Source organism: Nomascus leucogenys, chromosome 22a (genome assembly GCF_006542625.1).
Source record: "Nomascus leucogenys isolate Asia chromosome 22a, Asia_NLE_v1, whole genome shotgun sequence".
NCBI lineage: Eukaryota > Metazoa > Chordata > Mammalia > Primates > Hylobatidae > Nomascus > Nomascus leucogenys.
In genome coordinates, this window is record NC_044402.1 from 96,601,202 (window position 1) to 96,614,733 (window position 13,532).

Genomic DNA, 13,532 nt, shown 5'->3' on the forward strand with positions numbered 1-13,532 from the left:
AATATGAATTCAGTTCAATAAGAGGAAGAAAAAAATTAAAATGCTTTAGAAAGAATACTTTGAAATCAAGATAGACTATCCAGCAAAATAAATTCTAAAATCATGCCCAACTAAAGAAAAAGGAAACATGACAAAAACACGAAAACAAAATAAGTTTTAAAAAAAAAAGCCTGTAAGCTGCTTAGTATTTTCATACTGTTAAAACATGTTAGTTGTGAAAAGTCCAGGAGAGTTATAGTTGTGACAAACACGGTAAGGGCATTTAATGAAAATCTCTTTATCCTAGGAGTTCCCAGACTACAGGCCACAATTGTATCAGAATCACTTAAGGGGCCTAAAACAAAACAAAGCAAAATTAAAACAGACTGCTGGGACCCACTCCAGACCTACTGAACCAGAATCTCTAAAGTTTGGGTACCAAGAATATGCATTTTATTTTTTAAAGTCACCAAGTTTAAAAACCATGGCCTTGGACCTGGCACGGTGGCTCGCGCCTTTAATCCCAGCACTTTGGGAGGCCAAGGTGGGCGGATCACGAGGTCAGGAGATCGAGACCATCCTGGCTAACATGGTGACACCCCGTCTCTACTAAAAACACAAAAAATTAGCTGGGCGTGGTGGTGGGCGTCTGTGGCCCCAGCTACTCGGGAGGCTGAGGCAGGAGAATGGCGTGAACCCAGGAGGTGGAGCTTGCAGTGAGCCGAGATGGCACCACTGCACTCCAGCCTGGGCAACAGAGTGAAACTCTTGTCTCAAAAAAAAAAAAAAAAATTCCCACAGCCTTATACCACAACTCAGTGACTACTAATCCAGTCTCTACTTGAAACACTGCAGTGATGAGGAACTTGTATGAAGACGGCAGCCCAAAGAGAGAAGTTAGAACTCTGTGCTTCATGATGTCATTGGTAATGGTTTGACATTGGCCATAGTGGGCGTATTAACACTACAGAAATCAGGAAATGCAATATCAGGGCTTGATTTATTGTTCTGTAGGCTGTCTAGACTAGGGGTGGGCAACCTACAGGCCCAGTGGCTAGCTGTCTGTGTTTGTAAACAAAGTTTCATTGGAACTCAGCCAGGGCCATTTGCTTACATGTTGTCTTTGGGCCAAAAGCCTAAAATATTTACTCTCTGGCCCTTTATAGGAAAAGTTTACTGCCTTTTTCTTTACCTAAGGTCCAGACTTAAGAAATTAATGGAGAAAATTAAAATGCAGATGAAACTTCAAATTGTGCTGTTACATTGCAAATAGCACAAACACACATAAAATGAAGAAATGTAAGTCTAGTATTCAAAAACTATTGACAAAGGAATATGAAACTCCAACATGTCTCCCTTTTACACTGTTGTCTTTACTTGTTAATGCAAATGAAAATATTCTTGTTGGAACTATACTTGTTCTTCAATTACCACTGTAGGTAGCAAAAATCAACAAAAGCATTCAGTGTCTCTTTTACTATTATTTGTAAATTATAAGTCAGGAAGTGTGATGCCTCCATCTATACATATATATCTATATCTATATCTATACATACATATATATCTCTCTCTATATATATCTCACATGCATATATTTATACACATACATACATGTGTGTGTATAAACACAACCTACATACACACAAATATACACACTTTTTTTCTCCAGAAAGCCAGTGTTAACCAGAAAACACATGAACACTACCATGAAATCAGTTGCTCTTTTTTTTTCTTCATCTTTTAAGTTCAGGGGTATGTGTGCAGGTTGTGCAGGTTTGTTACATAGATAAACGTGTGCCATGGTGGTTTGCTGCACAGATCATCCTATCACCTAGGTATTAGGCCCAGCATCCATTAGCTATTATCCCTGATGCTCGCCCTCTCCCTACCCCACCCCCGACAGGCACCCTGCCATGTGTCCATGTTCCCGGCCATGTGTCCATGGGTTCTCATCATTCAGCTCCCACTTATAAGTGAGAACATGTGGTGTTTGGTTTTCTGTTTGTGTTTTAGTTTGCTGAGAATAATAGCTTCCAACTCCATCCATGCCCCTGGAAAGGACATGATTGCATTCCTTTTTATGATTGCACAGTATTCCATGGTGTATATGTACCACATTTTCTTTATCCAGTCTATCATTGATGGGCATTTGGGTTGATTCCATGTCTTTGACATTGTGAATAGTGCTGCAGTGAACATACATGTTCATGTATCTTTATAATAGAATGATTTATATTCCTTTAGTTATATAAGCAGTAATGGGATTGCTGGGTCAAACGGTATTTCTGGTTCTAGAACTTTAGGGAATCGCCACACTGTCTTTCACAGTGGTTGAACTAATTTACACCCCCACTGAAAGTGTAGAAGCATTTCTTTATCTCTGTAACTTTGCCAGCATCTGTTGTGTTCTTACTTTTTCATAATGGCCATTCTGACTGGCATGAGATGACATCTCATTGTGGTTTTGATTTGCATTTCTATAATGATCAGTGATGTTGAGCTTTTTTTCATATTTTTGTTGGCCATGTGTATGTCTTCTTTTGAGAAATGTCTATTCATATCCTCTGCCCACTTTTTAATGGGATTGTTTGTTTTTTTTTTTCTCGTAAATTTCTTTAAGTTCTTTGTAGACTTTGGACATTGGACCTTTGTCACATGGACAGACTACAAAAATTTTCTCCCATTCTGTAGGTTGTCTGTTCACTCTGATGATAGTTTCTTTTGCTGTGTAGAAGCCCTTTAGTTTAATTAGATCCCACATGTCAATTTTTGCTTTTGTTGCAATTGCTTTTGGCACTTTTGTCATGAAATCTTTGCCTGTGCCTATGTCCTGAATAGTATTGCCTAGATTTTTTGTAGGGTTTTTATGGTTTTCAGTTTTACATTTAAGTCTTTAATCCATCTTGAGTTAATTTTTGTATATAATGTAAGGAAAGGGTCCAGTTTCAATTTTCTGCATATGGCTAGCCAGTCCTCCCACCACCATTTATTAAATAGGGAATCAATCCTTTCCCCAATGCTTGTTTTTGTCAGGTTTGCTGAAGGTCAAATGGTTGTAGGTGTGCAGTCTTATTTCTGAGTTTTCTATTCTGTTCCATTGGTCTATGTGTCTGTTTTTGTATCAGTACCATGCTGTTTTGGTTACTAGTATAGTTGTAAGTTACTAGTATAGTTAGAAATTACTAGTATAGTTGTAAGTCAGGAAGTGTGATGCCTCCAGCTTTGTTGTTGTTGTTTAGGATTGTCTTGACTATTCAGGCTCTTTTTTGGTTCTATATGAGTTTTAAAATAGTTTTTTTCTAATTCTGTGAAGAATGTTAATGGTAGTTTAATGGGAACAGCATTGAATCTATAAATTACTTTGGGCAATATGGCCATTTTCATGATATTGATTCTTCCTATCCATGGGCATGGAATGTTTTTCCTTTTGTTTGTGTCTTGCTCTGATTTCTTTTTGAGCAGTGGTTTGTAGTTTTCCTGGAAGAAGTCCTTCATTTCCCTTGTTAGCTATATTCCTAGGTATTTTATTCTTTTTGTAGCAATTGTGAATGGGAGTTCATTCATTATTTGGCTCTCTGCTTGCCTGTTGTTGGTGTATAGGAATGCTAGCAATTTTTGCACATTGATTTTTGTATTCCGAGACTGAAGTTGCTTATCAGCTTAAGAATCTTTTGGGCTGAGACGACTGAGCTTTCTAGATGTAGAATCATGTCATCTGCAAACAAAGATAATTTGACTTCCTTTCTTCCTAGTTGAATACCTTTTATTTCTTTCTCTTGCCTGATTGCCCTGGCCAGAACTTCCAATACTATGTTGAATAGGAGTGGTGACAGAGGGCAAGGTTGCCTTGTGCTGGATGTCAAGGGGAATGCTTCCAGCTTTTGCCCATTCAGCATGATACTGGATGTTGGTTTGTCATATATAGCTCTTATTACTTTGAGGTATGTTCCTTCAATACCTAGTTGATTGAGAGTTTTTAACATGAAGGGATGCTGAATTTTATCGAAGGTCTTTTCTGCATCTATTGAAATAATCATGCGGTTTCTGTCTTTAGTTCTGTTTATGTGATGAATCACATGTATTGATTTGCATATGTTGAACCAACCCTGCATCCTGGGGATAAAGTCAATTTGATTGTGGTGGATAACTTTTTTGATGTGCTGCTGGATTCCAGTATTTTATTGAGAATTTTTGCATTGATGCTCACCAAGGACATTGGCCTGAAGTTTTCTTTTTCTGTTATATCTCTGCCAGGTTTTGGTGTCAAGATGATGCTGGCCTCATAGAATGAGTTAGGGAGGAGTCCCTCCTTTTCAATTTTTTGAAGTCATTTCAGTAGAAATGGTACCAGCTCTTTTTTGTATCTCTAGTAGTATTCAGCTGTCAATCCATCTGATCCCAGGCTTTTTTTGGTTGGTAGACCGTTTATAGCTGCCTCAATTTCAGAACTCATTATTGGTCTATTCACAGATTCAATTTCATACTAGTTCAGTCTTGGGAGGGTGTATGTGTCCAGGAACTTATCTATTTCTTCTAGATTTTCTAGTTTATGTACATAGAGGTGTTCACAGTATTCTCTGACATGGTTGTTTGTATTTCTGCGGGGTCAGTGGCAATCTGTCCCTTATCATTTCTGATTGTGTTTATTTGAGTCTTATCTCTTTTCTTCTTTATTAGTCTAGCTACAGTTGCTCCTTCTTGAAGCCCTTTTTTCTCCTATTCTGTATTCCAATCTATTAGCAAGAATGTCATCTCTGTCTTCAAAATATATCCAATATTCATCCACTTGTCACCGTCTCTACTGCTAACTGCATTAGCCCAAGCCACTTCCATGCCTTACCACAGTACCTTTTCACTTAGTCTCCCTGATGCCAATCTTGCCCTCTAAAACTCATTCTTTGCATAGTAGCTAGAAGGAACTTTAAAAACTCTCAATTACTCCCATATAGAAAACCCTTTCAAAATAAAGCCCAAATGCCTTGCCAGATCATGCAAGCCCAAGCTTCTGTAGCCCTGTGCACTTCTCTGACCATATTATGTACCACAGAAAACTCATTCCTACCCCTGAGTCTCTGCACTTCCTTGGCAAGGCAGGTTCTGTTCTCAGACATTTACCTTATCGGCTTCTGAGCATTTTATGACGGCTTGAATGTGGCTCCCTTGGAAAGGGCTTCCTGTCCACCTGATCTAAAATAGTGCCTCCTTGTGAGATTTTGAGATAAAATAAATATATAAAAATAAAATAGTGCCTCCTCCACCTCATCCCCAAGTAACTCTGTCCCAGTGTGTGGTTTCAGTCGCCTCACACCACACTGCAGTACTTGCATCTTGCATTATCTTTTTTACTCACTAGTCTGTTATCTATATTCTACTCTGTCTTATTTACCACTCTATTCCCAGAGTCTAGAATGTACCAGGCAAATCACAGGCATTTAATAAATACTGATTAAATGAAGGCATGAACAAATGAATAAAAAACAAAGGGGAGCTTGTGCCATCTGACTCCAAGTCCGAGGCTCTTCCTATTAAAGCACGATTTTTTTCTGTGTTACAGTGACAACTCTAAATGTTAGCCCATTCCACCTTGCATGAAAGCCTGTCACCTCCTAGAATTGTCCCATACATGAATTTAGGTTTGTGTAACCTGGCTTCTGTATCCCTTCCCAGGCTCAAATCTGACTTTCAGTAGTGTCCTATGTTCTCAATACACCAGCAACACCGAATTGCTTACAATACTAATAATCCAGTTTTAGAACTTCTGCAGTAATTATCAAGACAGACTTGCAGCTTCATGAATCGATTGTTTTGCAAATGATGCTCCTTCTACCTAGAGTACTCCTGCCCATCTTGTTTCTGGGGCAAGCTCTTAATCAGCCTTTAAAACTAATCTCAGATGCAAACCTGTCTATGGCCCCTTCCGTGTGCCTTCCCTCTGGAGTTAACCATCCACTCCAGCAGTGTATCTTCTATAGCCATCCATTACTGCACTTGTAATTCTGGTTACGACATTATAATTACTCCCAAGTCTGGGATGCCAGGGCCCAGTTGCTGTCATCTCTGTATCCCTAGGTCTTAGCTCGGTGCCTAGCACATAATCATTAACAAACTTGCGAAGCTGAGTGCTCAGTAAATGTAACCCCTCTCACATATGAGGATAGCTAGCATGTTATTCATTGCTTACTCTCCTCCCAAGTCTTCTCTGCTCCAAGCTAAACCTGTAAACCAGGAGAAAATGATGAGGAAAGGCAGACAGATGTTTATACTTGTAAAGCAAAGCTAAAGAATAAAGAAGTAAGGCAGAAAAATATTAAAATAAATAAATATGTATTAATATACACTAATTACCTCACCACCAACTCCTGGTGATAGGACTATGTTGACTTATATTTTTCTCTATGATCTACTCCGTTTTTCTGAAAGTGTACAACGTGTCTTGTTAAATTCAATATGTTCTCCTTCAATTCCTTTAACAAGTCCCTCATTTGAATTTTCCTAGTATTATTAATTATGTATTGTTCATTATTTATGTATTATTATTATTAATACTCAAGGTCAACTTCTTCAGTTTCTATTCTACCTATTTACCCACCAAATCTTGCCAACTCCCTGTCTGCGATTCCTCTCATGCTGAATCCTTTTTGTCTATTTTCTTATATTCTAGTACAGGTTCCTATCAACACATGCCATGCTGAATGGATTATATCCAGTTAGACTTCTATGGCCAATGTTCCCCTCATTCTAAATCACTTCATGTGCAGTTAAAATGACCTTCCTTTAATTACTATCTTCAGTAAGCCACTCCCTCAGCCCTCAGAGACTTGTGGAATAATCTTTTAAATCCTCCTGTTATGGGTCCGATGTTTGTGTCCCCCAAAGTTCGTATGTTGAAACGTAATCACCAATATAATAGTATTAGGAGATGGGGGCAGGAGGTGACCTAAGAGGTAATTAGGAATTAATACCCTTATAAAAGAAGCCTGAGAGAGAGCCCTCAGCCCTTAGACCATATGAAGATGGAGGGAGAAGATGGCTATCTACACACAAGGAAATGGACTGTCATCAGACACCGTATCTGCTAGTGCCTCAATCTTGGCCTTCGCAGCTCCAGAACCATGAGAAATAAATTTCTGTTGCTTATAGGCCACCCAGCTTACAGTGCTTTGTTATAGCAGCCCAGCTAACTCAAACGGTTTCTTTGGACTAAACGGGTCAAAGTGTACAGTGCTCAACACAGAGCTCGGAACACACTAAGTGCTCTGGAAACATTCGCCATTATCATTCCTGCTATTACTACAAAAACAACGATCATTTGCTTTGGCCTGTTGTTTTCCTTCACACTCTTTCAGATTCGCTACTCACAGGGTTAGAATGCAGCACGGTGAAGAACTCTGGGCTGATGAGGAACTTCACGGGGGGAGACTGTAACAGCAACGTGAGCCTGGATCTGGAGGTAGAGTGAGGCAGGATGTTCTCCCGTCGGAAATCTAGATGGGGCAGACCACAGAGGCTGTCAGGGAAATCTTTCTATGATGTGAAAACTATCTACTCACTTCAGTCTGCATTTCAAAAGAACCATATGATACCTACATCATGTGCTATCATTTTAATCCCCTAATGCTTTTTTCTTTGCTGTAAATTCATACATAAAACATGACTGTTCTTAATTACACTAAAATTCAGTTAAGTAATATTTCTAGTCACTATTAACATTTTAATGCATTCTTATGTGTTTTAAATGATCTGATTCTTTTTCCAATATCCCACAGATCAATAAATTAAAGTAATTTATATTCTACTTGGGTTTTGTGATTCTTTTCTTAATATTAATTAAACATTGAGGATTAGAAGAGGTTTCTGGTGAATTCTGTTTTTTGAGTTGGATTACCAGATCTTATTGAAGAGCAAAAGTTCTCCAAAAGAAAAGCCTTATTTGTTGGGAATCTTTATTTGTTTCTATTTTGACTTTTATGAAATTACAAAAACAAAGCCCAAAGCTCTTACCTGCACTGGCTTGGTGAAAGTCAGCTTCCTCCCCTGCCCCATCAATAGCATTGGTATTTTCCTCAGGCCTCTCATTGGTCATGGTTCTGCGGATACTCTGATATCTAAAATCATGAGTTTAGAGTTACATTCCAGCAGCCTTTAAAAGATGGGACTCAACTGCTCCCCAAGAGTCTAAAACTTTTCACTATCTTCTCAGCTTCAACTATTTCCTCCTCCAACCCCCATTCCCTGGACTTCTTGGCCATCTGCTGTTTAAATTACACTGCATTAAATTTCTTCTGTCCATTGTTTGGGGAACATTTTCCTGGCAAATTAATAACACTAAAAAAATTCTGTGGCCCTTAACTAAAGAAAAGTAAATTTCTAAACTGTTAAAGGAAAAAAAAATTTTATGTTCCACAGCAATGAATTCTTGAAAAAGAACGACTCATCTAAAAAGCTTAGATTGATAATAATGAGAAGCCACAAATAAAGATTGTAGAGACTAGAAAAGATGTGTGGCTTTAAATAACAAATGCACATGTTCTGCTTTACTAAACATCAATGCTTGGGTTGACTAAAGGGGTCATATTTATTTATTTGTTCTCTAGTTTCCAAACAAGGTATATATGTGGGTGAGTATTATTTTTTTTAATCAAGAGAAGTCCAATTGAAGTCTGGGAATCAAAAGAGGTAACAGCTACGCTTTAATGACAGGACACACAAAGATCAAAGAGACAACCATGTCTTCTTTGTGCCAAGTAAAAATTAGCCCAACCACAAAATACAACAGTCACAGCAAAATGCTCATCCTCACCGCCGGTTCAGCTGCTCCATTTGCTGTATGGAGTTAGATCTCTGCAGCACCTGCGGGGCTGGGGGAGCTGTCGGCCGCTGCCACGTCGTGGTTCTGTTTACGTGATCCACGTAGAAGATCCTGCCGTGGCTGTCAATGCGTGCCTCCCAGTCTAAACAGCAGTGAGGCACCGAAAGAAATTAGGAGGAGGAGCTGAGACGATTAATGGGGTTCATTAAGTTCGGCATGTGTTTTCTTTCTCTGACATGCTATAATCTGAGACTAATAACATACATCTCACTGCACTATCCCATACTTCTCCCCAGTCCACTCCAGAATCTGTTGTGACTGATTATTAAGCCTATCCTGTGCGTATAATACCAGTCCCTTAAATAATCTTTAAATGTAGAGAATCTTTCCAAATTTGCCCACAGTGCTCACCCTTCACATATGAGCCCCAACATTTTAAAAATATATGTAGTTGGTTTCATAACACTTCAGATATTCACATCAAAATGGGTATTGATGTTTATTTTCACCAAAAAAACCTGATTTCTCCATGTCTTTTCTAGCTTCCATGAAAGCCTCATAGCTGGAAACTTCCACATGCATATTCATGCACAATTGTAGTAAATTTAGTCCTCAGAAAAAAATAACTAAAATAACTATGCTCGCCTAGTGATGAAACAGTATCATTATCTACAAACTTCTATTTGCACTTTTCCAAAGATGACTACATTTTCAGAGCAAGGGCAATTTCTTGCCTCCCAACCTCAAATAAACATAACGTTTTAAAAGACTAATTTTATTTTTAAGTGTGTTAAATCTTTCTAGAGAAATATACAAGTGAATGTTCAGAAGGCAGACTGGTCTTCAGAGTCAGACACCCCGCCTTTGTGACTCTCTAAAAGGCCAGTCGCCTACTGAAATCCACAGAGCATGAGCTGATCTTTTCAAAAGGCAAAATTTTGAAACTTATTACAGGTGTGAGGGGTAATTTACACAGGAAACATGAAAACAGCAGAAATCTATTCTTTAACCAGGGAAGTTCTTTATGCATTTATATTTTTGTGTAAGTTATTTTTTGAAATTAACAAGTATTTTTCTCCTGACACATTCAATTATCTCAAAACTGTCCATGTGATCACATGCTTATCAACAGACACAGTGGGGCTAATCCTGGAGACCAGGAGGAGGTCATATTTTCTCCTGACCTTATATAGCATTTGCTATATAAGGGAACAAGGCAAGTATCCCAACGGAGTCCTTAGGGTTGGAAAGACCTGCATGGTAGAGCTCAGCCTTCACCAGACCATCGCTGAAGGCCATCACCTCAGCTGGGAGCAGAAAGACATCTTTTGTTGATCTCAGCACATTGTAATTTATGACAAATGGCAAAAGAAAGAGGAATTGGGCTGAACAAAAGCACCACACAGACAGCAAACAACTCAATGCCATTCACGCTCCAAGGTAACACAGACTCTACCATGAAACAGCCTGCCAAATCTGAATTCTTTGGGCACTGCAGTCCCATCAATAAGAAATTTTCAAAAGACCTCATGCTCAGCCTGTTGATAGGCTCACAAATAGCAAGTACATTAAAGAAGCATCTTCAAAAACCATTTTTCAAAACACTTTGATGTATTTCACTGTTTTGCTCTGCTCCTTGCATGCTTCTCCATCTCAAAGATTTTGGGAACCAATTACTCCTATCTCATTCCTTTCTCATTGGAGTCAGCGTAATTCAGGCACATAGACATCAAATCAAATGCACATGAAAAGAAATGACCAATTCTTCTCCAAAGAATGTTTACAGTAGCCCCAATTTTAAAAATGTAGAACAGGTCAATTCAGGATAAAAAAATAGAGACCAACTAGGCCAAATAAAGGAAACAGAGAGAGAAGATGCTGCCAAACTCCCAAGATTAGATTATTACTAAAATTTGGCTCTTAATTTTCTGGCAGTTATGGCAGAAAAGAAAACACATTGTTGCATACTTTCCATTTTCTGACAAAAACAGTGAACAAAAATTCTCAAAGATGGAATTTTTTCCTGGAACTAACAAAGTAGGAATTTACCAAGTGAAATATGACTATGGCTTGCTTGAGGTCTATATATGCAGCAAAATGGCTAGGTGGAAGAGAGAACAGCCAAATTAATGTGTCTTGCACATAGCATGTAATAAATGGAAAAATAATTTAAAATGACAAGAAGCCACAAAAAAGAATGATTCTTGTATTCACCTTCTACAAAGGCCAGTAATAGCCTTAATTTATAGTTCAATAAAGACCTTTCAATGTGCAATGGGGAGAATAAGAAAACAAGGACCAAAAATTTGCTTTCTAAGGTCATGGAACACTGAATGCGTATTAAAATTATCCCTATCAAATACTGTACCTTCACACTGATGTAATTACTCAAGTCCCCATAAAGACAAATTCTATAGTGCCGATTTCAAGTGAATGCTTGGCTCTGAATCAGGAAGGGCTGTTATGCTATTGGTTTATCCATGAACTACATATCCACTTCTACCCAAGCTGTCAATATCATTCTACCCAGGCAAAGGCAGCAGAGGTGCCTGCAGAAAGGTTAGCTCTCTGTTGTATCTATCAAACTTACTTTGCTGGGTACAACTGCTCCAACATCTTACATGTCTTTATATTGGGCCTGGTTTGTTTTTGGTATAAGAAAGCATATGAAAACTCATTTTATAGCATCAAAGTTTCTTTCAGATAGACAATGCTAAAATGAGATAGGCAGAGTTAGAAGACTGAGGACTTAACATTTACTTCCTTGTCTTGCCACATTGTCAAATAGGTTATGTAATCAGGGTGCAGTGAAAACGAGAGCAACGTTTTGGGAGGTGTGCGTGTGTGTGTGTGTGTGTGTGTGTGTGTGTGTGTGTGTTTTGCACTCAATTGGGAGGTAGAAGGCCTGATTTCTGGCTGTGGCTTGTCACACTTTCACTACAAGATCTTAAAAAAAGTCACTACACGTCTATGAATCACAGCTTTGAAAAATTAGAGGACAGAATCAAACAATTGCAAAGGTCTCTTCCAGTTCTAGTATTCTATGAATCTATAAAATTATGCCCATTTTATTGTATTAAGTTCAGCAAGAGCCTAGTAACATTTTATGTCTAGGCTAGCCTTACAGGGCCAGGAGCTTTCAGTACCTGAGGGACAGGGCTTCACAAACACCTGCCAATCCTATTTTAGCCATGACAGCTCCAATGTTATTGTTGTGTATATTGGTTTTCCACATCATATTTCATTTGCATAAATAGCTTCATGACAATAATAAGGTTTGAAAACTATTACCTAGAGAAATGTTTCTCAAGGCAGGTGGGACTCTGGCAACACGTGCCAGAATCACTTTGAGTATCAATAAAAATGCAGATTTCTATGATGCACCCCAGGTCTTCAGAATCAGACTATCTGAAGCTAGGGCTCAGTTATCTACACTTTTAACAATCTTCTCAGCTTATTCCTAGACACACTAAAATTTGAGCAACACTGACAGAAATTAATAAGAACTTAAAACAGTAGCTAATTTGCTGAACAAACCCATGAAGCAAATGCTAGATTTCTCAGAGACCATGAAATGGAGGCTCACAAGAAGCTAAACCTCAGTGGTTGAGTGCGGTGGCTCACACCTGTAATCCCAGCACTTTGGGAGGCCAAGGTGGGCAGATCACCTGAGGGCAGGAGTTTGAGACCAGCCTGGCCAACATGGTGAAACCCTGTCTCTACTAAAAATACAAAATTCAGCCGGGGGTGGTGGTGCATGCCTGTAATCCCAGCTACTCAGGAGGCTGAGACAGGAGAATCGCTTGAACCCAGGAGGCAGAGGTTGCAGTGAGCTAAGATCACACTGCTGCACTCCAGCCTGGGTAACAGAGTTGGATTCCATCTCAAAACAACAATAACAATAAACAAACAAAACCCTAAACCTTGCCTAAAATCCAGGAGCAAGTAGACTCTTAGACACCCTAAGACTTAAATATAAATAGGCGCTTTTAAGTGGCTGGACACGAAGGGAAAGTCGGAGAATTAGAAAGTGGGTAAAACTACTCCAAGGTTACTGTCACAGCACTAGTCTCCTCAGCAGGGAACAGAGGCAGGTAGAACATAAGGTCTTCAGAGTTTTCAGTTTTTAAAATCAACGTATGTGGGAAGGGGGCAAGGTTGTTCCTATGATCCCTCTGCTCATCTCGTCATCCTTTCCCACTCACTTCAAACCAGACCTCGGTCTCCACTGGACCACTCGGCTCATGATCAGATGAGCTGTGACTACATCTCAGTGGATGCTGATATTGAGAAGTCAACAACTAAACGGCATGAATTACAACATATCAGGGGTGGGTAGGGGGATGCTATGGGTAGGGTTTTGAATTGGTTATCATTGCATTTAGTAAAATCAAGCACCTGATTGTTGTGAAGTAAATGTATAAATCCACTATAAAAAACTATAATAACCATAGGTATCATCACCAAAATGGCGAGATGATTAAGTACTAATGAACTAAAGGTACTTTCAAGGAAAATTATAAGCTTTGTGATAAATGACAGATGACAGTGTTTAAAAGATTATTTTTTTCTTATTTGAACACTCAAGGAAGTAAAATTCCATTTGTATAAAGTATAAAAGTAGGCTAAACTTACCTATGACTTTAGGAATCAGGACGGTAGACCCATTTCCCCATACAGAGTTGCGGTCAGTGATTGAAAGGGGGTGCAAAGGGGACTTCTAGAGTGCTGACGGTGTGGGCTG

General features: G+C 38.9%; 1 protein-coding gene across 2 annotated transcripts in view; it reads right to left on the reverse strand.

The window, feature by feature from the left end:
- Window positions 1–13,532, reverse strand: part of HECW2 (HECT, C2 and WW domain containing E3 ubiquitin protein ligase 2) — a 402,132-nt gene that overhangs the window by 100,182 nt on the left and 288,418 nt on the right. For both annotated transcript variants that reach the window (XM_030804281.1, XM_030804280.1), the window contains exons 11-13: window positions 8,780–8,930; window positions 7,981–8,084; window positions 7,339–7,463 (exon numbers count right to left, since the gene is read on the reverse strand). In XM_030804281.1, the coding sequence (XP_030660141.1) occupies window positions 7,339–7,463; window positions 7,981–8,084; window positions 8,780–8,930 (380 nt within the window). The remainder of the gene's footprint in view (window positions 1–7,338; window positions 7,464–7,980; window positions 8,085–8,779; window positions 8,931–13,532) is intronic.